Below are 25,175 nucleotides of genomic sequence, written 5' to 3'. Positions count from 1 at the left end.
TATTAAGAGCACTATGTAAATGTGTTTTTTAAACTTTCTTTGTAAAATTTTCATTTATTAGTCATAAAATATTGGAGATGTGAAAAAGAGCTATTTGACTAACCGCCAAGAATCATCCAATCAATTTAATTGCAGAGTCTGTTCTCTTGCTATTTGCTATAGGGCAGCAGTAAATCATGCCAGACACACAAGTTGGCATCCTTACTTCTAACCCCCAGACGAAAAGATGCTTGGGTAAACTTATTCGTTTGTCAATTAGTCAGTTCAGCTCCGTGGAGAGATTGGAGAAGTTGGGACTGTTCTCCTTAGACAAGAGAAGGTTGAGAGGAGATTTGATCGAGGTGTTCAAAATCATGAGGGATCTGGTCAGAGTAGATAAGGAGAACAAAACAAAAACAGAATTACCTGGAAAAACTCAGCAGGTCTGGCAGCATCGGCGGAGAAGAAAAGAGTTGACGTTTCGAGTCCTCATGACCCTTCAACAGAACTGTGTTCTGTCGAAGGGTCATGAGGACTCGAAACGTCAACTCTTTTCTTCTCCGCCGATGCTGCCAGACCTGCTGAGTTTTTCCAGGTAATTCTGTTTTTGTTTTGGATTTCCAGCATCCACAGTTTTTTGTTTTTATTTTTAGATAAGGAGAAACTGCTCTCATTGGTGGAAGGACTGAGGACCAGAGGAAACAGATTTAAGGTGTTTGGCAAAAGGACCAAATACAAAATGAGGAAAGAGATTTTACACAGCGAGTGGTTAGGATCTGGGATCCACTACCTAACAGTGTGCTGGAGGCAGATCATGGCTTTCAAAGGGAATTGGATAAACACCTGAAGAGAAAATAAAATTGCAGGACCACGGGGAAAGGGTGGGGGTGGGGGATTGGTTAAATTGCTCTTGCAGGGAGCATGGACTCGTGGGCCGAATGTCCTTCTTCTGGCATCTTCAGCTGCCTAGGCCCCAGAATCCCCTCCCTAAATCTCTCCATCTCGCTATCTCTCCCTTACCTCCTTTAAGACACTCCTTAAAATCTATCTCTGTCTGTCCGAATAATACTTCTGTGAAACTCTTGGGACATTTTACTATTTTAAACTACATAAGCACACATTGTTGTTGTCCCTTTAGCGAAGCAAAAATCCTGTAACAGGAAACACAGGGAAATCATTATCTCACCACCCAGACAGAGACCAGGATGATTCTTTTATTAACACCTTCTGCTATTTTGCTTTCAGACAGTGCTCACCTTTATTCTGCTGTTATAACCTATACTGACCAAGCTTTGTGTCCTTAATTCTATCATTACCGTACCCTTTTCCTGTGTTCCATGACACCTGTCATTTTATCTCCCCTGCTCCCTAACCTGCCCCTGACCTTGTCTTTAGCTCCGCCTGCACACCCACACTCCAACCCTTTCAACAGTATAAGACCCTTCACATTCCTGCCTCTCGTCCGTTCCCAAGGAGAATCATATTGTACTCAAAACGTTAACTCTGGCCGGGATTTCCCGGTCCTGCCAGCGGTGGGCATCATCACAGGAGGGAGCAGGAAATTTGGAGAGCAGCCAAAAGTCCCGTTGACTTTGGGTAAGAACTTCCAGACCTGCCAGTCCCGGCCTCTGTTTTCCTCCCTCCACAGATTCTGCCAGTTTGTCCAGCATTTTCTGATCTCAGGATAGATTAGACCCCTTGTGACCTTAAACCCACAGTAGGTGCTGGTCAGTCCCTGATACTAGCACACAAGCAATGCGATGGATGACAATAGCTTGTCACTTTGAGGTTCTGTTTAATATTAACACTAAACACATCATTAATCGAATACTTTCAAAATGTACAAGTATCCGTTATATTAAAATAACTTATAATACATTAAACAACGGCAATAAGAAAAAAAAAGTGAACACACTATTACAAATAATTACACATTTGTGTTTTTCTCCCCCTTTCTTTCTCTTGGCTGTTCCTTTCTTCTCCACACTTTTTTTTTAGTTTAAAAGTAATTCCTGAGTCTCTTAATTTTGTGAGCTGCTTCCGAGTCCCGTTCCGTGAAACGTTCCAACGTCTTTCGCTGTTAAGGGTGCGAAGAGAAAAGAAACCAGAGAAACGATTCGTTAACTGGCAGAAAATTCCGGCCTCGTTCCAGGGAATTCTGAAAAATAATTTGGCCCCAGTCCGAGGAAAGGAAGGGGCGGGGTGAAAGCTCGCTCTGCCGCTTCTCCAATCACAAACTTCCAAATAAAGCAGTGCAGAAATTGAGGGTCCAACATCTCTTTGGCTGATCTGTGTCCTTTTTCTTAAGTTTATATTGTTCCCAGCTTGGTTTTTTTTTGTGTCCTTTCTTTTTTCACAAGCCCCCGCAGTCCTTATTTACACACGCTGACCCACTCGGTCACTCGACACTCCTCACACGCCACATAGCAGCACCAGTGGAACTTGCAGTTGCACCTCTCCCGGCGAGTTTGCCTTAGGATGTTGTGGCCCCGGCCGCAGCACAGGCTCTCGCAATTGTCCAGGCCGGGGCTGGTCTTGTTGCAGATCCGCCCCTGGGTACCCGCCGAGTCCAACTTGGGCTCGCTCTCACAGAAGTTGGGCGACTCCTCGAAGAAGACCAGCTCGCAGGCGCTGGATTTCCTCCGGTGTGGGTGGTGGTGGGTGTGCTCCACCTGGCCTGTGTTGCGGTTGTGGGCCTTGATCAGTGTGGCATTGTAGAACTTGTGCTTCAGTAGGGAGCCCACTGTCCTGAAGTCCGGGGTCACCTGCCAACAGGTCTTCAGCTGGCAGCTCCCAGACGTGCCATGGCACTTGCATTTCCTTTTCATGTTCTCTGCAATCATCTGAGGGGGCAACAGGGAGACAAAAGAAACAGGGACTTAGGTCAGGCACCATCCAACATTCAGGGATAAGGATTCAAATATCTCTTTGGACATCAGAATTTGTCACCGTAAGACCATAAGACATAAGAGCAGAAATTAGGCCATTTGGCCCATCGAGTCTGCTCCGCCATTCAATCATGGCTGATAAGTTTCTCAACCCCATTCTCCCGCCTTCTCCCCGTAACCTTTGATCCCCTTACCAATCAAGAACCTATCTATCTTGGTCTTAAATACACTCAATGACCTGGCCTCCACAGCCTTCTGTGGCAATGAATTCCATAGATTCACCACTCTCTGGCTAAAGAAGTTTCTCCTCATCTCTGTTCTAAAAGGTCCTCCCTTTACTCTGAGGCTGTGCCCTCGGGTCCTAGTCTCTCCTACTAATGGAAACATCTTTCCCACGTCCACTCTATCCAGGCCTTTCAGTATTCTGTAACTTTCAATCAGATCCCCCCTCATCCTTCTAAACTCCATCGAGTATAGACCCAGAGTCCTCAAACGTTCCTCATATGTTAAGCCTTTCATTCCTGGGATCATTCTCGTGATCCTCCTCTGGACCCTCTCCAAAGCAAGCACATCCTTCCTGAGATACAGGGCCCAAAATTGCTCATAATATTCTAAATGTGGTCTGACCAGAGCATTATAAAGCCTCAGCAGCTCAGTCACTTTGAACAACATTATTTTTGTTCTCTTATGGGATGTGGGCCTCACTGGCAAGGCCAGCGTTTGTTGCCCATCCCTAACTGCCCTTGAACTGGGTGGCTTGCTAGGCCATTTCAGGGGGCAGTTAAGAGTCAACCCCATTGCTGTGGGTCTGGAGTCACATGTAGGCCAGACCAAGTAAAGATGGCAAACCTCCTTCCTTGAGTGCCACTAGTGATCCAGATGGGTTTTTAAGCCAATCCAGTAGTTTCATGGTCACCATTACTGACACTAACTTTTTATTCCAGGTTTGTTTAGATAATTGAATTTAAGTTCCACCAGCTGTTGTGGTGAGATTCAAACTCATATCTCTGAACCATGTGTCCAGCCACATGCTACCACAGTGCTACCACTCCCAGCTGTGAAAAGTCACCACTGTTGTTCCCTTTACATTTGGTATTCTTGCGATTGTCCTGATGAGTGCAAGACAAAAAGCTTCAACATTGTGTCTTTTCTCAGCAATACTCAAGTTCCGTACTAACAGATGACTATTTATATTAAAATTGTTGTGCGGTTACAAGCTGTTGTTAATATTTGTAATTCTATATAAGCAGGTACTTGAGAATCATTGTGCGTCATGATGTATTTTATCAAACCGTGGGGTGAAAGGTCATTGGGGGTAGGCAGGAGTGTGGGGTTGAGGTTACACTCAGATCAGCCATGATCTTATTGAATGGTGGAGCAGGCTCGAGGGGCTGAGTGGCCTACTCCTGCTCTGAATTCGTATGTTCCTATGTTAGTCTAAAGTTAAGTAAGAGTGAAGGATCAAATTGCTGATAATTAAGATATGGAGGCATTGATTTATGTGGTCCAGCTCTAACTCAGGAAGGGTATCAGCAGAATCTGTGGGTAAGAATAGGTATAACCGGCCATCACAGCCACTGATACCAAAGGGATTATCAAAGTTATGGTGGAAGATTAGACCAAACCCTATGTGGAACATTCAAGTTGCATGATTGGACGTAAAAGTTCAGTCTCTGTTTCACAACCCAAAGCTCCTGCCTGCTGCTTTTGATCCCAGTCATTTTGAGTTACTGTCCTTCCTCCTAGAAAGACATTTCCAGCCCACCTTCACCCCAGAAGCCTAATCATTTCCAGCCAGCTCAAGCACGCTCCCCGCTTTCATCGCACTGACTAGCGCCTCTTTCCTTTGCTGGTCTAGCATGAGCTAATCCACAAATGTTGCTCTCCCCTCTCCCCACCCCAACTTCACCCACAGAAAGCCAAGGCTGAGTTGTGTGCCCCGATCCTGTAATGGCCTGGCAAAGAAATGAAAGCACCGAATCAGAGGAAAACAGAATCAGTTGTGCACGATTCTGAAATAGCTGTGAGCATCTGCTTTGCTTGTAATCCAAACGGGGAGCAGGGCCTCAGGCGAATGTTCCCTTTAAGCAGATGCTCCAGTCTGGGGCAAGGTAGTAAGGTCCCCATCTGTGTGAAGAGACCCCTTTTCCTTGATTCAAAAAATCTGCCCTTTTTTTGACACAAATACACACACGTATGAATTAATTTTTACTGATGTAACTTGCATTAAGAAGCCCTAGGTCCCCTGACAACTCAAGGTTATGGGAGCCTAAAATGGCACCTGAATGGAGAAAATGGCCTTTGAGAGATTGATAGCATAGCAGCTATGTTACTGGCTGGGTAAACCAGGCGCGGGTTCAATCCCTACCATAGCACCTGGGGATATTTTTCTCTTCGAATGCTTTCAAAGCGCTTTGAGAAATGTTTAAATAAGTTTGCATTTGCTATAAAGCCTTTCATAATTTCAGGATGTCCCAAATGGCAGCCAATTAAGTACTTCTGAGTTCTAGTCACTATTGTGTGTTTTTCTCTGCTAAAGGCACTATATAAATGAAAGTTTACAGAACCACAGAATTGTTACAATGCAGAAGGAAGCCATTCAGCCCATTGTGTCTGCACTGGCTCTCTGAATGCTATTCAACTATCTTCTCCCCATAACCTTGCATATTCTTCCTTTTCAGTTAATAATCCAATTCCCTCATGAATGCCTTGATTGAACCTGCCTCCACCACTCTCAGGAAGTGCATTCTAGACCCTAACCACTGGCTGTTGGAAAACATTTTTCCTCATGTTGCCATTGCTTCTTTTGCCAATTACCTTAAATCTGTGACCTCTGGTTCGCAATCCTTCCACCAGTAGGAACAGTTTCCCCCTTTCTGCTCTGTCCAGTCCCCTCATGATTTTGAACACCTCTATCCAATCTCCTCTCAACCTTCTCTTCTCCAAGAAAAACAGTCCCAGCTTCTCCAATCTGTCTACATAACTGAAGTTCCTCATCCCTGGAACCATTTTTGTGAATCTTTTCTGCACTATCTCCTTCACATCTTTCCTAAAGTGTGGGGCCCAGAACTGGATGCAACACTCCAAAGTTGTTGATACGATGCTGAGAATGGAGAGTCAGTGGTGGATGTTGTACAACAGCCAAGCCCCATTGGCACCAGGCCATACACAAGAATGGAAGTAAGAATGCAAAACTCACACAAAGTTTGCCCAATTGTTGGAAAATATAAATGTTAACGGTGTAACTTTGCTAATTATACCTTACGTCAATTTGGATACATGTGCTTGTCTAGTAAATTACAGATGCCTTAATGAAGTAATAGTGTGGAATGCAAGAGGCAGTAATTGAGGGCAGTAACCAAGGAATGGATCACAACCACCTGTGGTCAATTATAACTTGCACTGTGACTGCTAGTTCATCAAAGGCATTTTATTGCAAACAAATATTTTTCCAGCTTTTTTTTTTCCAGTTTGTCTGGGGGTATTTCTGTGGGGTAAAACGTGGGCACAGAGGACAGAGCAGGTCGTCAAAGGAAGCATGGCAACCCACTGGGGTTCCTGGGCTCATCAGGGTGACAGATGACTCACTCAGATCGAATGCAGTTCAGTAGGGTCAAAGGTCACCCAATGGGGATCAGGGTGGGGTGGGGGGGTGGGGGTGGTGGTCAGACACGTTCCTGCTGGGGAGGTGAGGTGGAGTGGTGCGGTGGGGAGAGAACGTCAGAACCAGCGGGGTCAGGGTAGGCTCAGCAAGGTTAAAGATAATCAAGGAGGGTGGACGGTTGGTCAACAAGGTCAGAGGTGATCTCAGTAGGTCAGAAACTGCTCTGTGATAACAGTTGCAGCTCAGTTTGGTTTGAAACTTGGGGTAAGTCAAGGGGTAAATTGAGAGAATTGTCACCTCGGAAGATCAGGGTCTGCCGAAGGAGGTCAAAGACAACTTCATAAAGTCCAAAGCAATTCTGTCAACTATTGTCCATTTGCTCATGTGTTGTTTTCAGATAGCACTTACCTTTAATTTGCTATTCAACATTCTGCTATTTAGCTTTCAGGCAGAGCTGACCTTTACTCTGCCATTAACACATACTCTAGACTTTGTTCCTTTACAACTGCCATTCCCATTCTTTTGTTCCATGACATCTTTGTAATTTAATCTCCCTGTGTGCTGACCTATCCCTGACCTTCCCTTTTTGCTCCACCTGACCCTCCTCCATTTTTCAACCCATCACATTTCTACCTCTCTCTCTTCAGCTCCCAAGAAGTCACATTGGACTCAAAATATCGACTCTAGTTTCTCTCTCCACAGATGCTGCCAGACCTGCGGAGTTTTTCCAGCACTTTGTTTTTATTTCCGATCTCCAGCATCTGCAGTATTTTGCTTTTATGTTAGTGGGATTTCTTGCTACTGCACAGCCCTCCAGCGGTTATGTTACTAGACTAGTGAACCGAGACACCAGACTAATGATCTGGAGACGGGAGTTTAAATTCCATATGACAGCTGATGAGTTTAAATTCAATTAAATGAAAGCTGCAAATTGAAGAGCTGGCAACTGTAACAGTCACCATAAAACTACTGGATCGGTGTAAAGACCCATCTGGTTCATTCATGTCCTTTAGGGAAGGAAACCTATCATCCTTATCTGGCCAGGTTGACATGCGACTCCAGAACCACAATAATGAGGTTGACTCTTAATTGCCCTTTGAAATGGCACAGGGAGCTGCTCAGTTTAATCAAAAATCAGGATCCAAAAGCACTTTGAAGTGCAGCCCCTGAAACAAGGCAGCCAGTTTATCCGTTGCAAAACCCCCCATTAAAAGGCAATGAGATAAAGCCCAGAGAACCTGCTTTAGTGATGTTAGATGAGGGATAAATATTGGCCGGGTCAGTGGGGAGATTACCCCTGCTCTTCTTCAAAACAGTGTCATGGGAGCTTTGACATTCTGAGAGGGCAGAGTTTAGCATCTCAATTCAAACAAGGCACCTCTGACAGTGCAGCACTCCCTCAGTACTGACCCTCTGACAGTGCAGCACTCCCTCAGTACTGACCCTCTGACAGTGCAGCACTCCCTCAGTACTGACCCTCTGACAGTGCAGCACTCCCTCAGTACTGACCCTCTGACAGTGCAGCACTCCCTCAGTACTGACCCTCTGACAGTGCAGCACTCCCTCAGTACTGACCCTCTGACAGTGCAGCACTCCCTCAGTACTGACCCTCTGACAGTGCAGCACTCCCTCAGTACTGACCCTCTGACAGTGCAGCACTCCCTCAGTACTGACCCTCTGACAGTGCAGCACTCCCTCAGTACTGACCCTCTGACAGTGCAGCACTCCCTCAGTACTGACCCTCTGACAGTGCAGCACTCCCTCAGTACTGACCCTCTGACAGTGCAGCACTCCCTCAGTACTGACCCTCTGACAGTGCAGCACTCCCTCAGTACTGATCCTCTGAGAGTGCAGCACTCCCTCAGTACTGATCCTCTGAGAGTGCAGCACTCCCTCAGTACTGACCCTCTGACAGTGCAGCACTCCCACAGTACTGACCCTCTGACAGTGCAGCACTCCCACAGTACTGACCCTCTGACAGTGCAGCACTCCCTCAGTACTGACCCTCTGACAGTGCAGCACTCCTTCAGTATTGACCCTCCAACAGTGCAGCATTCCCTCAGTACTGATCCTCTGATAGTGCAGCACTCCTCCAGTACTGACCCTCTGACAGTGCAGCACTCTCTCAGTACTGACCCTCTGACAGTGCAGCACTCCCTCAGTACTGATCCTCTGAGAGTGCAGCACTCCCTCAGTACTGACCCTCTGACAGTGCAGCACTCCCTCAGTACTGACCCTCTGACAGTGCAGCACTCCCTCAGTACTGACCCTCTGACAGTGCAGCACTCCCTCAGTACTGACCCTCTGACAGTGCAGCACTCCCTCAGTACTGACCCTCTGACAGTGCAGCACTCCCTCAGTACTGATCCTCTGAGAGTGCAGCACTCCCTCAGTACTAACCCTCTGACAGTGCAGCACTCCCACAGTACTGACCCTCTGACAGTGCAGCACTCCCTCAGTACTGACCCTCTGACAGTGCAGCACTCCCTCAGTACTGACCCTCTGACAGTGCAGCACTCCCTCAGTACTGACCCTCTGACAGTGCAGCACTCCCTCAGTACTGACCCTCTGACAGTGCAGCACTCCCTCAGTACTGACCCTCTGACAGTGCAGCACTCCCACAGTACTGACCCTCTGACAGTGCAGCACTCCCTCAGTACTGACCCTCTGACAGTGCAGCACTCCCTCAGTACTGACCCTCTGACAGTGCAGCACTCCCTCAGTACTGACCCTCTGACAGTGCAGCACTCCCTCAGTACTGACCCTCTGACAGTGCAGCACTCCCTCAGTACTGACCCTCTGACAGTGTAGCACTCCCTTAGTACTGACCCTCTGACAGTGTAGCACTCCCTTAGTACTGACCCTCTGACAGTGCAGCATTCCCTCAGTACTGACCCTCTGACAGTGTAGCACTCCCTTAGTACTGACCCTCTGACAGTGCAGCACTCCTTTAGTACTGCTCTGAGACCCAAGTCTCTGGAGCTGAACCCACAACTTTCTGATTCAGAGGTGAGAGTGCTACAAACTGAGCCATAGTGAACATCAGGAAATCGCTCTGGTTAATCACCACCTATTTCCTAAAATGCATTGTGTGTGCACTGATTTCCCCCAAGGTGCACTTGGCCTGCCTCATCCGTCACTGCTTGGCCAGAATTGAAAAGCATTCAATCCCTCCAAGCAGTGAGACCTGGATAACATCCATGTTTAGCCAGATGAGTGGCAAGTAACATTCGTGTCACCCAACTGACAGACAACACCCATCTCCAACAAGAAAGAGTCTAACCACGACCCCTCCCATTCATGACAACAGCATCGTCGAATCCCATACTATCAACATGTTGGTAAACTTAACTGGACTAGCCACATGAATACGGGGGCTAAAAGAGCAGATCTGAGGCTGGGAATTCTGTGGCCAGTAACTCACCTCCTCACTCTCCAAAGTCTGTCCACCATCTACAAGGCACAAGTCATGATGGGATACTCTCCATTTGCCTGGGTGCGTGCAGCTCCAACAAATACTCAAAGTTCAACACCATCCAGGACTTGACTGGCACCCATTCCACCGCCTTAAACATTCACTCCCTCTACCACCGACGCACAGTGGCAGCAGTGTGTGTGCCATCTACAAGATGCACTGCAGCACCTCGCCAAGGCTCCTTAGACAGCACCTTCCAAACCCCTGAGCTCTACCACCTAGAATGATAAGGGCAGCAGACTCATGGGAAAACCGCTGTCATGTATGTTATATGATCATAAGACCATAAGACATAGGAGCAGAAATTAGGCCATTCGGCCCATCGAGTCTGCTCCGCCATTCAATCATGGCTGATAAGTTTCTCAACCCCATTCTCCCGCCTTCTCCCCGTAACCTTTGATTATATTGGTATAAAGCCATCAAACGCTCATAAGGGATTGTGCAAACATGTAGTGGGTTCACTTATTACTTCTAGGCACATGTGAACAGATGTACATGAACAGAAAGCCTGGGGACACCAGAGCTGCAGAGCCGTGTGTGCTGTGTCCTGCTCCAGGCCAAAGTGAAACTGAGGCTGGATCACATGACTCACTTCCCTTAAAGTCCACGGCATGCTGCTAGTCCTTCGAGGCATACTACAACCACCACCAGCTGCAAGTGTAACTCCACACCATGTCCAATCCTGACTCGGAAATATGTCACTGCTCCTTCGGCATCTTGGGAGCACCATCACCACAGGGTCTGCAGCAGTTAACCACCCACCTCCTCAAGGGCAATAAATAAACAGATGGGCAATAAATGCTGTCTTAGCCACTGATGCTCACATGGTGGAATCCCACACTTAGAGCACAGAAACAGGCCTTCAGCCCAAATGGTCCATGCCGATGTATAACCTCCACTCAAGCCTCCTCCCACCCCTCTTCATCCAGCCCCATCAGCAACATCCTCCTTTTCTCCCTCATGTACTTATCCAGCCTGAGTGCACCCTGTGCTGTTCACCCACGTCCCATGTATGAAAACATTTGAATTTTGCTTTTTAATGCCCTATCTTGATGGGAACATGATTCATGCCACAGATAAAATATCCCAAGTCCATCATCCTGTCAAGACTGTCAACGTTTGTAGCCCTAAATTCATCTTGCTTCAGCTTTCTACTCAAATGCCACTGACTTTTTGCTTTTGTTTATGCTGCTGCCTCTTGATTGACTCACCCGAGCTCACCATCACAGCCATTCCCCCAGCTCTACTTGGTCCAATAGCTGAAGAAAGTACTGAGCAACCACCACAAAAAGCATCCTGCAAATAGAGCCTTGCCTCTCCTCATGCCAATTTGATGAAGACTTAACCCATCCAAGCTAATCATGGGCAAAACAAAGATCTTAAAGTAGCTTGAGTTGTCACTAGTCTTGTATACGAGATAACATGTTGATTTAGTTTATTACAGGAGGAAACAGGAAGATCCTCCTTGCTGCAGTGAGTGACCTTCCTCTCCAGTACTTTCTGCTTGTTTTGCCTCTTCTGAAACCACTGACCATTGCTGGAGACCAAATGAAGATCATAGATGTCAGACAGTCTCCTTGCAACCTGTTTGTGGCTGGTGTTACAGTTTCACTCAGAGTCCAAGTGGCTGTGACAACATGCACTTTTACATGCATGTTGTAGCCTGGAGCTATGAATAGTGACAGTATAGGCTCCAGCTTTCTTTCCATCGCATGTACTTAGCTTCCCTTTGAGTGAATCTGTGCTGTCTGCCTCAGCTCCCTGTGGTAGCTAGTTCCACATTGTAATCTCTCCGTGGGCAAAGAAGTGCTGACTCTGCAAATTGTGACAGTTTTGAAGTACCTTCACCAGGGCCTCGATCTCTCTGTATTCCATCACTCAGTGTTTACCCTGCTCTGCTCCCGTCCTCCCCACCCCCTGTAATAGCAAGCATCTGTCAGCAACAGAACAAACACTTTGCAACCAATTAATGCACAGGAACAAACAATGCGCAGGAGAACAGACGGCTCTGAGCAAACAACTGCTGTCTATAAAACATTTCTGATCTGTCCCGAAACCCTGGGCACAGCAGCCACTTGCATTTACATAGCACCTTCAAGTTAGGGAAGCATTCCAAACCTCTTCACAGCAGCTTATTCGGACCAAGTATTGACATCAAGCCAAAGGTGCAAGTGTTAGGACAGATAGCTCAAAGCTTTGATCAGAGGGGTAGGGTTTTAAGGGGTGTCTTAAAGGAAGAAAGTGAGGTAGGTGGAGAGATTTAGGGAGGGAATTCCATCGCTTAGAGACCAGGCAGCTGATGGCACAGCTGCCAATGGTGGAGCCAGAATTGGAGGAGTGCAGAAGTCTCAATGAATTGCAGGGCTGGAGGACATACTAGAGATAGCCGGGGATGCGAGGACATGAAGGGATTTGAAACACCAGGATGAAAATATTAAAATTGAGGCATTGCCAGACCAGGGGCCTATTTGGGCATGCAATCACAGGGGATAATGTGCAAACGGGAATTGGTTATCTTGCTTTTGTGTAATTAATTGCTTATATATATGCAAAATATCTAAGACGATTACAATTGGATTCAAAACTTCACTCATAAATGGTTTAACAACCGTGCAATGTATATTAATCCCCCAGCCTTCACATCCTGTGTTTGCATGCGTGTGTCTGTCTCACTGGTTCTGCAGGGCCAATCCAGAAAACTCATCCTGCTGGTAGGATGCCGATTGCAGGGGACTCAGGTCAAAATATCAGAGAGGGCAGTGCATGAGTCCGCTCTACGAATAACATAGAAACATAGGAGCAGGAGTAGGCCATTTGGCCCTTTGAGCCTGCTCCGTCAGTCAGTATAACCATGGTTGATCTGGTTGTGGTCTCAGCTCCACTTCCCTGCCTGTCCTCCATAACCCTTGACTCCCTTGCCTGACAAAAATCCCTCTAACTCAGCCTTGAATAAATACAAAGGCCTAACCACCGTTACTTTGTCGGGAAGAGAATTCCACACACCAACAACCCTTTGGGAGAAAAAGTTTCTCCTCACCTTTGCTTTAAAAGGGCGACCTCTTATTTTTAAACTCTGTCCCCTAGTTTTAGTCTCCCAGACAAGAGGAAACACCTCCGGGTATCCAGCCTATCCAGTCTCCTCAGGATCTTATATGTTTCAATAAGACTCACACTCCCTTTGACTGAAGCTTTCTCACTGAGATCATTGGATCATGGCCTTATGCCTTTGAGTTAGGTATGGCCCGTGACACCTCCCAGTCAGAAGGTCATGGGTTCAAGTCCCACTCCAGATGCTTGAGCACAAAATCCAGGCAGATACTCCGGTGTTGCACAGTCAGAGGTGCTGTCTTTCAGGTTAGACATCTACCCTCTCAGGTGGATGTGAAAGATCCCTTGGCACTTTTCAAAAATGAGCAGGGGAGTTCATCCCAGTGTACTGGCCAATATTTATCCCTCAAACAACCTCAATAAATGGGTTACCTGGTCATCATCACACTGCTGTTTGTGGGAGCTTGCTGTGCGCCAGTTGGCTGCTGCATTTCCCACAACAGGGAGTGCACGTCAAAAGTACTTCATTAAGCACTTTGGGACACTCTGAGTCTGTGAAAGATGCTTTAGAAATGAGGGCATTTTCTTTGTGTTAAGACTAAAACAAGTACATTTTACATCCACCTGAGAGGTCAGGCAGCAGGGCCTTGGTTTAACCTTTCACGCCATTAGCAGCACCTCAGACAGTGCAGCACTCCCCCAGTGCTGTATTGCAGTGCCAGCCTAGAATGATGTACTGATGTACATAGAATGAAGTTGGACTCAAAATCATGAGGTTATTGGTTCAGAGGTGCATGTGCAGATGCTGTTAACTGAGCCAGGTTAAAGTGGAACTCAGTTATGAGTTCATTGGAGTCAAGCAACACCTTCCTATTCTCCATATTTTTCTGAGTGATGAGCGAGCGGGCAGGCAATTGTTTCAAATCAAAGGGCCATAGCTTGACTGTCTTAGTCAGCCTTAATAGATTGTAAAACCGAGCATTAATGTGGCAGCGCCAGTTCAAAAAGCCTCATCCCTATACTGTGATTTGTAACAAGCTGTAGATATAATTACAGCCCAAAAGACTTCAAAGAGATCAGAGTGCAACTGTTTACAGAATGAATGTTTTATAGGGAGGGGAAGGGAGGGAGGGAGGGGACAAGAAAGAGAGCATCTCGGAGAGAAATTACCCCTTTAAACATGCCATCATCATTCATTGCTCAATGTATATACCTGTGGAACAATTGTCAGCTGTGATTAGTCCAATTACAGAGCGAAAATGGCAAGCAAGGGCTAACTGAGTTGGTGGAGGTAACAGGAGGAAGTGTAATCTGGCAAGGTGTTAATAATTAGAAAGAGGTGCATTCTTTAAACAAGCGCTTAAACACATCATTACACGGTCAATGTTTGTCAATGATTGAGAAATGTGAAATAGCAAAGATTACACTAACAAACTTGCACTTATTTAGCACCTTCCATGACCTCAGAGAGGGAGAGAGGGAGAGAGAGAGAGAGAGAGAAAGGCTTGGGCCCGAATTTTTCGTTTGTCAGGCGCACGCGATCGGCAGGCCCAGGAGCAGCTGGGAAAGGGGCATCCAGCCAATTAACGGAAATGCTCAGCGCTGCCGGGGTGGAAGCAGGAAGAGGGTGGGCACCAACCCGAACTGAGGGTGCGGGCGAGAGCTTCTAGTGTGCCCCCCTGAAGGCAGACAGCTGCCCCAGGGCCTCTGCAGAATAAAGGAACTGTCAAAAAATGCTGCAAAATACGTCCATGCAGCACAATCAAGCCACCGAAAGCAAAAGGAAAAAACAGTCGCCGGACCTCCACTCTTGTTTTATTTCCACCCCACGGAGGTTTCATCTGGCCCCGGATCGAGGTTTCAGCAAACATATGAACGCCGCCTGGGGGAACGGCCTGTCCGACAACCGTCAATGTGGACGGGCCGCGTCAAATCCCGGTTGATTACATCGTTAATGGGCTTAATTGCCCGGCGGGCGCAGTTCTGACTGCCACACGCACCCACGGAGCCAAATACCCCGCTAGTGCGAAACGACGTCGGGGCGCTTGCCCGACATCATCCCACGGTATTACCACACCCGTTCGGGGTCGGGCGAGCACCACCCGCACGCAGGACAGAATTCTGGCCGCAGATTTCACTCACTTCTGCCAGATTCGGGTCTCCCACGAATAAAAAGTGGCCTTACATCTGCCGGGTGACTTTTAATTGCTGTGGCTGCTTGATCATAATCTCCCCCCCCCACCCCCACCACCACCACCACCACACTATCTCATAGCTTGTACCAATACACATCATCACCGTTTTGAGATGTCTTAATGAGTCCGTGCCCTCCCCCCACTTTCTCATGAGCCACTTTAACCCTTGTGTCACATATCCTGAGGATTGGCAATTAGCTCTTCTTATCAGAGGATGGAGCTTGGGCTGACTATAATGAACCTTCCACTGGGACCAGGGCGAAATATAGCACTAAGGGGAAGTCTGTAATCATAGAACAACATGACATACAAGGAGGCCATTCAGCCCATTACGGCTGTGCTTGTTCTTTCCCCATCAATCTATTCAAGTGTATATCTAATTCCCTTTTTTGATAATTATTATTAAATAGAAAAGCAATGATTCATCATCAGGTGTTAATGGGTGTGTTAATTATATGTTAAGGTGAAGGACATTAGTCAGTTAAGTACTTAGAGAATTTGTAAAGAGAGACCGCTGGGACACCGGGTTGGTAGGTAGTAGGTAGACATATGTAATGCTGCATTCTGTGAATAAACCAAGTGTTTCGTTTCATGCTTCAACAAGTGGCTTGGATTGAATTAACATCATTGTCCTGTCAGAGTGCCTGAGCCATTGGGATGATATAGCAGGGCGTCAAATATATGCTGCGTGTCAATTTCCATTTTGTGACCCTGCTGGGTGGGCACCCTCTCTGGAGTTGAAAAATACCCCCTATTTGTGTCTTCTTTAAATAGATCCTTCACGTCCACCTGAAAAGCAGATGTCTCATCTCCTTGGATAACACAGTCCTTCCTGCAGTTCCAGCACATTCATGTATTCCCAAATTGGACAGTGGGGGCTAAAAGCACAACCTTCTGATTCAGAAGTAAGAACCTGAGCTAAGCTAACACATGTTAAATCTGCATTTTGTTTTTCCGAAATGTTCGCTTATTGATTTGGCAAGTTCCCAGAAGTGCCCATCCAATTTTCTTTTGAAATTATTCATTTTCTCCACTTCCACCCCTCTTGCAGGCAGCAAGTTCCACATCATTACCTTTCACTGCATTAAAAGAAAGTTCTCCCTCACATCCATTGGAACATCTTACCCAAAATCTTAAATCTGTGTCCCCTAGTCCCTGTCCCATCAGCTAATGGGAACAACTTTTCTTTGTCTACCTGACGTATACCTGTTATCATCTTCTCCAGTCAAATCTCTCCTCAATCTCCTCTGCTCCAATGAGAACAACCCAAGCCCCTCCAACCTTACCTTGGAGCTAAAATCCCTCATCCCTGGAACCATCCTGGTAAATCTCCCCTACACCCTCTTATGGACCCTCACGTCCTTCCTGAAGTAATGGTGACCAGAACTGGACACAATTACTCAAGTTGTGGCCTAACCAGAGCTTTATGCAGGCTCTACATAACTCCCCTGCTTTTGTACTGAATATCATCAGCCCTGATTGGATACATTGCTGGAGATCTCATCTCAGGCCTTCTGTCAGACAGTCCAGCATTCTGTACCACACTGGAGTGTCAGCTGAGATTTTGTACTCACATCCCTGAGTCCACAGTCTTCTGACTCAGAAATGGGAGTGCTATCCTCTGAGTCACAGTGGGTTGGAAAACAAAGAATAGCAACATATTTATGCAGGAGTAGGAAGGAGGCCATTCTGCCTCTCGAGCTGCTTCTGACATTCCACGAGATCATGACTGTTCTGTATCCTTTACCTGCCTTTTCTCCTATTTCTTGCTGCCCTAGCATAACGAAGGTCTAACAGTCTCAGTATTTGAAACTTTAATAGATCCCTAGCATCCACACCCTTTTTTGTTTGAAAAGTAGGAAAGTAAAACACCTCACTTCTTTATTCTGGAGTAAGTAGGTTGTGCCTGGCATCCTCATATGGCGAGAGATTGAAGCAATCCACGAATCAGTATGGGAAATACATCAGTGCCCACATGCTGGACAAAAGATTTGGAATGGGAATCACTACAGCAAAACAGGGAGAAAAAATAGACCGACCATCTTCTATAAAATATGGAATGGGCTGGTGGGAAATGACAGAAACAAGTACCTATTGCTCCCTAAACAATGGCAAAACACAAGGTTATCATCCACACAAACAACAAAGACCAATTGTCTCCAAGTCGGTGTATCAACAATCTTTCTTCCCAAGGGAAATCCCACAATGGAACAAGCTGCTAAAGGAAATAGTCAGAGCCCTATCACTTGAAATCTTCAAGACCCACCTTTAGACTGTTCTTTTCTTTCGTGCAATGGGGGATCGCTGGCAAGGCCAGCATTTTTTGCTCATCCCTAAATGCCCTCGAATGGGGTGGCTTGCTAGGCCATATCAGAGGGCAATTCTGCAGTCACATGTAGGCTTGGCCAGGTAAGGACAGCAAATTTCCTTCTCTGAAGGGCATTAGTGAACCAGGTGGGTCTTTGCAACACTTGATGGCAGTTGTCACGGTCACCATTACTGAGATTAACTTTCAATTCTAGATTTATTAACTGAATATAAATTCCACCAGCTGCTAGGGTCGGGATTTGAACCCCTAATTGCCGGCACGTCAGTTTGGGCCTCATGATTACTAAGCCAGCGACACCAACCACCCATCAATAAGTCTTCATTATCAGGGATAGCATCTCAGCAGGTCATGCCTGGTTTAGCTAGCGCCACCCATGTAAATGTAGGTGGAATACAGATATTAGTCCGTGATGCCAACACAACTAAAGGAGAAGAAGAAGTAATGATTTTTCTCCTGGATTTTGCTCGGAGATTAATCTTTAATTCCTGGAGATTCCAGGGAAGCCCTGGAGGGTTGGCAACTCAATGAATGCTGCTCCACGCACCACCCCCCCCACCAAAGTGTAATTATGAATAGCCAATAGTACCCCCACCAAAACACATGATCTAGTTAGAGGGGATAGTCAGTAACTATGACAAAGGCTGGTCGAGTCAAGGTAAGGAGAGGGTTAATGAGGAATTGTAAGGAAGATGACAGGCTGAAGGGTTGAAGGCTAAGACACATGGGTGTAGGACACCACCAAGAGTAGACAGTAAATTTATCTATTGTGTGCTGAAAGGCGAATATTGAAGCCATACTGAGGTATTTGATAAGGTACCACTTGAAAGATTATTACAGAAAATAAAAGCTCGTGGTGTAGGGGGTAACATATTGGCATGGATAGAAGATTGATGAGTTAACAGGAAACAGAGGGCAGGCATATAAGGGCCTTTCAGCATCGGCGGAGAAGAAAAGAGTTGACGTTTCGAGTCCTCATGACCCTTCGACAGAACTTGAAGGGTCATGAGGACTCGAAACGTCAACTCTTTTCTTCTCCGCCGATGCTGCCAGACCTGCTGAGTTTTTCCAGGTAATTCTGTTTTTGTTTTGGATTTCCAGCATCCGCAGTTTTTTTGTTTTTATATAAGAGCCTTTGTCTGGTTGGCACAATGTAATGAGGTGGTGTGCCACAGGGATCTGTGCTGGGGCCTCAACATTTAACAATTTTAACACAGAAGGCACGGTTGCTAAATTTGCTGATGACACAAGATAGGTAGGAGAGTAAGATGTGAAGAGGGCATAAGGAGGCTTCAAAAAGATATGGATAGGTTGAGTGAGTGGTCAAAGATCTGGCAAATGAGTATAATGTGGGAAAATGTGAAATTGTACGTTTTGGAAGGAAAAATAAAAAAAAGCTGATTATCTAAATTGTGAGAGATTGCAGAGCTCTGAATGCAGAAGGATCTGGGTGTCCTAGTCCATGAAATGCGAAAGGTTAGTACAGCAAGTAATTAGGAAAGCTAATAGAACATTATTGTTTATTTCCAAGGGAACTATATATAAAAGTAGGGGGATTAGCACAGAATTTTATGGCACAGAATGCGGCCATTCAGCCCATCGTTTCTGTATCGGCTCTCCGTGTGAGCATTATGACTTAATGCCATTCCCCTGCCTTTCCCTGTACCCCTGCACATTGTTTCTATTGAAATGATCATCTAATGCCTTCTTGAATGCCTCTATTGAACCTGCCTCCACCACACTTCCAGGCAGTGCACTCCAGACCCGACCGACTCGCTGTGTGAAAAAGTTTTTTCTCATGTCACACTTGCTTCTCTTGCAAATCAATTTAAACCTGTGCCCTCTCATTCTCGATCCTTTTCCGATTGAGAACAGTTTCACCCTCTCTATTCTATCTGGGCCCCCCCATCATTTTGTGCATCTCTATGCTTCAGTTATATGGGGCATTTGGACACATTTGGAGTAGTGTGTAACAGTATTGGTCTCCTTATTTGAGGAAGGATGTAAATGAGTTGGAAGCAGTTCGGAGAAGGTTTACCAGACAAATACCTCAAATAGGTGGGCTTCCTTGTGAGGAAAGGTTGGACAGACTAGGCTTGTACCCGCTGGAGTTTGGAAGAGTAAGAGGCGACTTCATTTAAACATACAAGATCCTGAGGGGTCCTGACAGGGTGGATGTGAAGAGAATGTTTCCTCTTATGGGAGAATCTAGAATGAGGGATCACTATTTAAAGTAAGGGGTCACCAGTTTAAGACAGAGATGAAGAGAATTGTTTTTCTCTCAAAGGGTTGCGAGTCTTTGGAACTCTCCATCTCAACAGATATTGGAAGCAGAATCATTGAATAGTTTTTAAGGCAGAGGTAGATAGGTTCTTGATAAGCAAGGGCGTGAAAGGTAATCGAGGGTAGGCAGGGTTGTGGGTTTGATGTGACAATCAGATCAGCCATGACATTAAATGGAGGAGCAGGCTCAAGGAACTGAGTGGCCTACTCCCACTCTTAATGTTTGCATATCAACAACCTGCGACCTCTTCAAACACAGCCCCTTGCTGGGAGTGACGGACTGGGAAAACGACCTCAGGCAGAAAAGATGAAGCAAAAAAGTAAGTGATCAGGTAACAGTAAGGTTGAGTGGCAGCTGTGGCTTCATGGTAATACTGTTGCTTCTGAGTCACAGAGATTTGTGAGTTCAAATCCCACTCCAGGCAATCTAGGCTAATGCACATAGTGACAGAGTGTTTCACTGTTAGAACTAATATCTGTAGGGTGAGATGTTAAACAGAACTCTTGCCTGTCCTCTCAGGTTGAAGTGATTAAAAGGAATCCCATCGAGCAATTTGAAGAACAGCAAGTTCTTCTCAGCTGCTATCACCGAAAGTAGTGTTCAGTTGCTCTGTGTTTGATTATGAGAGTTTGGTAACTAATCTATGTTCACTGTGCTCAATTAGTTAAGGCTGAGCATTGACTCAGAGCAAAGTAAACAGATGCTACAAGAAGCTGAGCTGTAAGCATTTTGCGACCAGCAAGATACTTCAAAATTCCTGTGACTGAACCTGTTGCACAAATAGAAATTAGTGTGATCTCTGCATTGCTCTGAAGAAAGTCAAATATATAAAACATACAACACTGAAATTAGATGAACCGCTCATCATTACATCGCTGTTTGTGGGAACTTGCTGTGCACAAATTGCCTTTTCTATGTTTTAACAGCAACTACAGTGCAAAAGCACTTGATTGGCAGCAAAGTCATCTAAGGCTGTGAAAGATACGATATAAACACAAGTGGCTCATTAACCTGAGGACACAGTTTTAAACTAATTGGCAGAAAAAAAAATCCTAGAGGGAAATTAGGAAAAATGTATTTATCTAGCCAGTTGTTGTAATCTGACATACATTTGTCTGAAAGGATTGTAGAAGCAGATTCAAAAGGGAATTGGGAAAATATTTAAAAATGGATCCATTTGCAAGTCTCCAGGGAAAGACTAAGTAGGACTAATTGGACAGCTTTTTCAGAGAACTAGCACAAGCATGATGGGCCAAATGGTCTCCTTCAATGCTATTAGATTCTATACATAATCCTAAAAAGTTTAAAAATATGAGCCTGCTTTCTGAGCTCCTTGCCATTGGCAGATTTTGATTGATAACACTCCTGTGAAGCGCTTTGTAGTGTTTACTGTGTTAAAGCTGCTATGCAAATACAGCTTGCTGGTATCATTGATTGTTCGGTGTAAGAATTTTCTCATCTCCCTATGGGGAGAGTGAGAGATTTTTATTCCATATGAATGCAGTGTTAGAGGTAAAAGGTCCGTATCTAGCCCATTCCACTGTGTACAATATCCTTGATTTTGAAAACAGTGAAATCTAATGGTGCAATGAAATAAATACGCAGAACAGTTTCTGGACCTCAAAGTGATTTTCCCCAGGAGTCAATAGCTTTGGGCACAGAAGGCACCAGAACCAACCTGTTCTAAGACTTTGTTCAGATCTAACTGCTTCTGGCTCACTGTAGGAAGCAGAAGAGATAGAGGACCAAAGAACCAAATATAAACACTCCATCAACTTCCAGACTCTATTGACCTTCGTGTAACTCACTGCAGACTGCGTGTTAATCTGTGTTTATCCCACTGCAGATTGTGTGTTAACCCATGTGTAGCCCACTGCAGACTGTGTGTTAACCTGTAGGTAGCCCACTGCAGACTGCGTGTTAACCCATGTGTAGCCCACTGCAGACTGCGTGTTAACCCATGTGTAGCCCACGGCAGACTGTGTGTTAACCCATGTGTAGCCCACAGCAGACTGCGTGTTAACCCGTATGTATCCCACTGCAGACTGCGTGTTAACCCGTATGTGACCCACTGCAGACTGTGTGTTAACCCGTGTGTAGCCCACTGCAGACTGCGTGTTAACCCGTATGTGACCCACTGCAGACTGTGTGTTAACCCATGTGTAGCCCACTGCAGACTGCGTGTTAACAAGTGTGTAGCCCACTGCAGACTGCGTGTTAACCCGTGTGTAGCCCACTGCAGACTGCGTGTTAACCCGTGTGTAACCCACTGCAGATTGCGTGTTAACCCATGTGTAACCCACTGCAGACAGCGTGTTAACCCGTGTGTAACCCACTGTAGACTGCGTGTTAACCCATGTGTAACCCACTGCAGACTGCGTGTTAACCCATGTGTAACCCACTGCAGACTGCCTATTAACAGGTTGAGCCTATACCCACTGTAGTTTAGAAGAATGAGAGGTGATCTTACTGCAACATATTAAAGATCTTGAGGGGATTTGACAGGGTGGATGCCAGGAGGATATTTCCCCTTGTGGGGGTGACTAGAACTGAGGGACACAGTTTAGGGATAAGAGGTCTCACTTTTAAAATGGAATGATGAGATTTTTTTTCTCTCAGCGGGTCGTTAGTTTGTGGAATTCTCTTCCCCAGAGAGCAGTGGAGGCTGGGTGATTGAATATATTCAAGGCTGAGTTATGCAGATTTTTGATAGACAAGGGAGTCAAGGGTCCTGGGCAGGGTAGCAGACAGGAAAGTGGTGTTGAGACCACATCCAGATCAGCCATGACCTTACAGAATGGTGGAACAGGCTTGAAGGGCCGAATGGCCTACTCCTGCTCCTAAATCCAATGTTTCTATAAAGATAAAAATAAAAAACTGCGGATGCTGGAAATCCAAAACAAAAACAGAGTTACCTGGAAAAACTCAGCAGGTCTGGCAGCATCGGCGGAGAAGAAAAGAGTTGACGTTTCGAGTCCTCATGACCTGTTGAAGGGTCATGAGGACTCGAAACGTCAATTCTTTTCTTCGACGATGCTGCCAGACCTGCTGAGTTTTTCCAGGTAATTCTGTCAATGTTTCTAACCTGTGTGTAACCCACTCCATCCTGTGTGTTAATCTGTGTAAAATCTGCTGTAGGCTGTGTGCTAACTGTGTGTAATTTACTCCAGAGTGTGTGTATTTGTTGAAATAATTGAATTACCCTCTGCGGATTGTTAAAGGACTGTGGAAGGACTTAACACAATCCTTAATGATATGCATCCTCTTAGTTCCCAACACCTGTCTTTAAAGCCAGCCCGGACATTTGCCATAAAGTCTCCTCTTACCACAAGAAGTCTAAGTGACAGGTAAGTTTGAGGACAGTTTTGACCCAGCTCCTGTGGAGATCTGCTTCTGCTCGAAACCACCACAAACTTGGCACAAGTCAGGAAGGCCAATCATTGCAAAACTTATATTCACCTGAAGGGCTACACCCGAATCATTGAACTACCTGTTCACTTTCAGGTGCTGACAGATTAATTGGCTGCAAAGCTTTCTAGTTCCAGCAAAGCTTTGTGGTTTTGGTTTTTTTTTGGTCTGTGGCCATATTTGCCAGTGGGGGCACTGGAGACATAAACACAAGGATGGTGGGATGTTATGGATCTAGAGTGGAATCAGAATGGTTACAGCGTAGAAGGAGGCCATTCATCCCATTGTGTCCGTACTGCGTCTCTGTAAGAGCAACTCAGTTACTCCCGCTGCCTGCCTCTTTCCCCATAAACCTGCAACTTAGTTTCTCTTTAGATCATCATTCAATTCCTTTCTGAAAGTCATGATTGAATCTGCCTTCACCACCCTCTCATGCCATGCATTCCAGATCCTAACCACTTGCTGTGTAAAAATGTTTTCCCTCATGTGGTCTCTTGTTTCTTAATTACCTTAAATCAGTGCACTCTGGTTCTCAACCTTCCCACCAATGGGAACAGTTTCTTCCTATCTGCTCTGTCCAGGACACTCATGATTTTGAACCCTCTATCAAATCTTCCTTCAAACTTTGTTTCTCAAAGGAAAACAGCCCCAACCTCTCCAACCAATCCACGTAACTGAAGTCGCTGATTTGGGAACCGTTCTCATGACAGTCCAGTGGCGAGGTCCAGTGGGATTTCATTTACTTCTAAGTCAGAAGCAATTGGTTCAAGGGCTAACGCACTTACGCTCATAATCTAGGCTAACATTTCAGTGCAGTACTGAGAGAGTGCAGCACCGTCAGAAAAGCCATGTTTCGGACGAGGCCCCATCCACCTGCACTGCTCAGATGGGTATAAAGGTTCACTTGGCATTATTTGAACAGGACCTTGGGAGTTCTCCTGGTGCTTAAGAACAGAAATAGGGTCAGGATGAGACCACGTGGCCCAGTGTACCTGCTCCACCGTTCAATACAATCGTGGCAAATCTTCAACTTCAGCTCCATTTTCCTGCCCACTCCACATAACCCTTAATTCCCTGAGAGGTCAAAAGTCAGCCTATCTCAGCCTTAAATACACCCAATGGTGGTGCATCCAAAACCCTCCGGGGTGGAGACAACATCTCTGGACAGCACTCTCCAGTAAACCGCACTATCAGAACAGATCATCGGCCATTCAGCACGCCTGCGGGATCTTGCTATGCGCGGATCGGCAGCGCGTCTTCTACGCAACAGTAGCGACCACTCTTCAGAAATGTATTTCATTGCCTGCGAGCCACCTTAAGGCGTGCTGAGGACTTCGAAATTCAAACCTTTGTTTTCTTCCTTTTCTTCACTCCAAACTCAAAAACGTTCCACGTTGACGCTGGGAGTGGAAAACTCTCCCAGTCAGGGTTGGCAGCTCTGGCTAGTTGTGCCGCAGGAGAATTCACAGGACTTCTTGCCTTTAACTGCCCGCCCCCTCAACCAGCTTATTTTCCTAGTCACCAATCTTTCCTCACAGCTAAGAAATGAATATGTTCAAAGGAAGTGTAAAGTAAATACCCCTTTTTTAACGCCCCTTTGACAGTTCTCCCGGGTCGCAGAAGGGTCCAGGTGATTAACCATCACTTCCTGGAGCAATGACATCCTCTAATCCCAGCCCCCACTCTAACGAGAGCTCAAAAATTCACTCTCACCACATTTTACATCCAAATCAGAATAAGTCCGTGACCCAAAAAACACATTATATAGAATCAGACGATGTGCTAGTCACACCGACACATAGCATTGCCTGGCTGGATCTCTTCTCTTAAAAAGAAAAGGTTGAGGGGAGATCTAGTAGAGATTTCAAAGTTATGAAACATTTTGATGGAGTGGATACAGAGAGAATGTTTCCACAAGTGGGGAAGCGCACAATGAGGGGCCGTCAGTATCAGATAGTCACCAAGAAA

At 45.9% G+C, this 25,175-nt stretch overlaps 1 protein-coding gene across 1 annotated transcript in view; it reads right to left on the bottom strand.

The window, feature by feature from the left end:
- Window positions 1–1,814: 1,814 nt before the first annotated feature.
- Window positions 1,815–25,175, bottom strand: part of wnt10a (wingless-type MMTV integration site family, member 10a) — a 67,166-nt gene continuing 43,805 nt past the window's right edge. The window contains exon 4 of the mRNA XM_041201203.1: window positions 1,815–2,822. Within this exon, the coding sequence (XP_041057137.1) occupies window positions 2,352–2,822 (471 nt within the window). The 3' untranslated portion in view covers window positions 1,815–2,351. The remainder of the gene's footprint in view (window positions 2,823–25,175) is intronic.

This window comes from Carcharodon carcharias, chromosome 12 (genome assembly GCF_017639515.1).
Source record: "Carcharodon carcharias isolate sCarCar2 chromosome 12, sCarCar2.pri, whole genome shotgun sequence".
NCBI classification, from domain to species: domain Eukaryota; kingdom Metazoa; phylum Chordata; class Chondrichthyes; order Lamniformes; family Lamnidae; genus Carcharodon; species Carcharodon carcharias.
The sequence above is the reverse complement of the archived record's forward strand: the minus strand, read 5'-3'. Positions and strand labels throughout refer to the sequence as shown.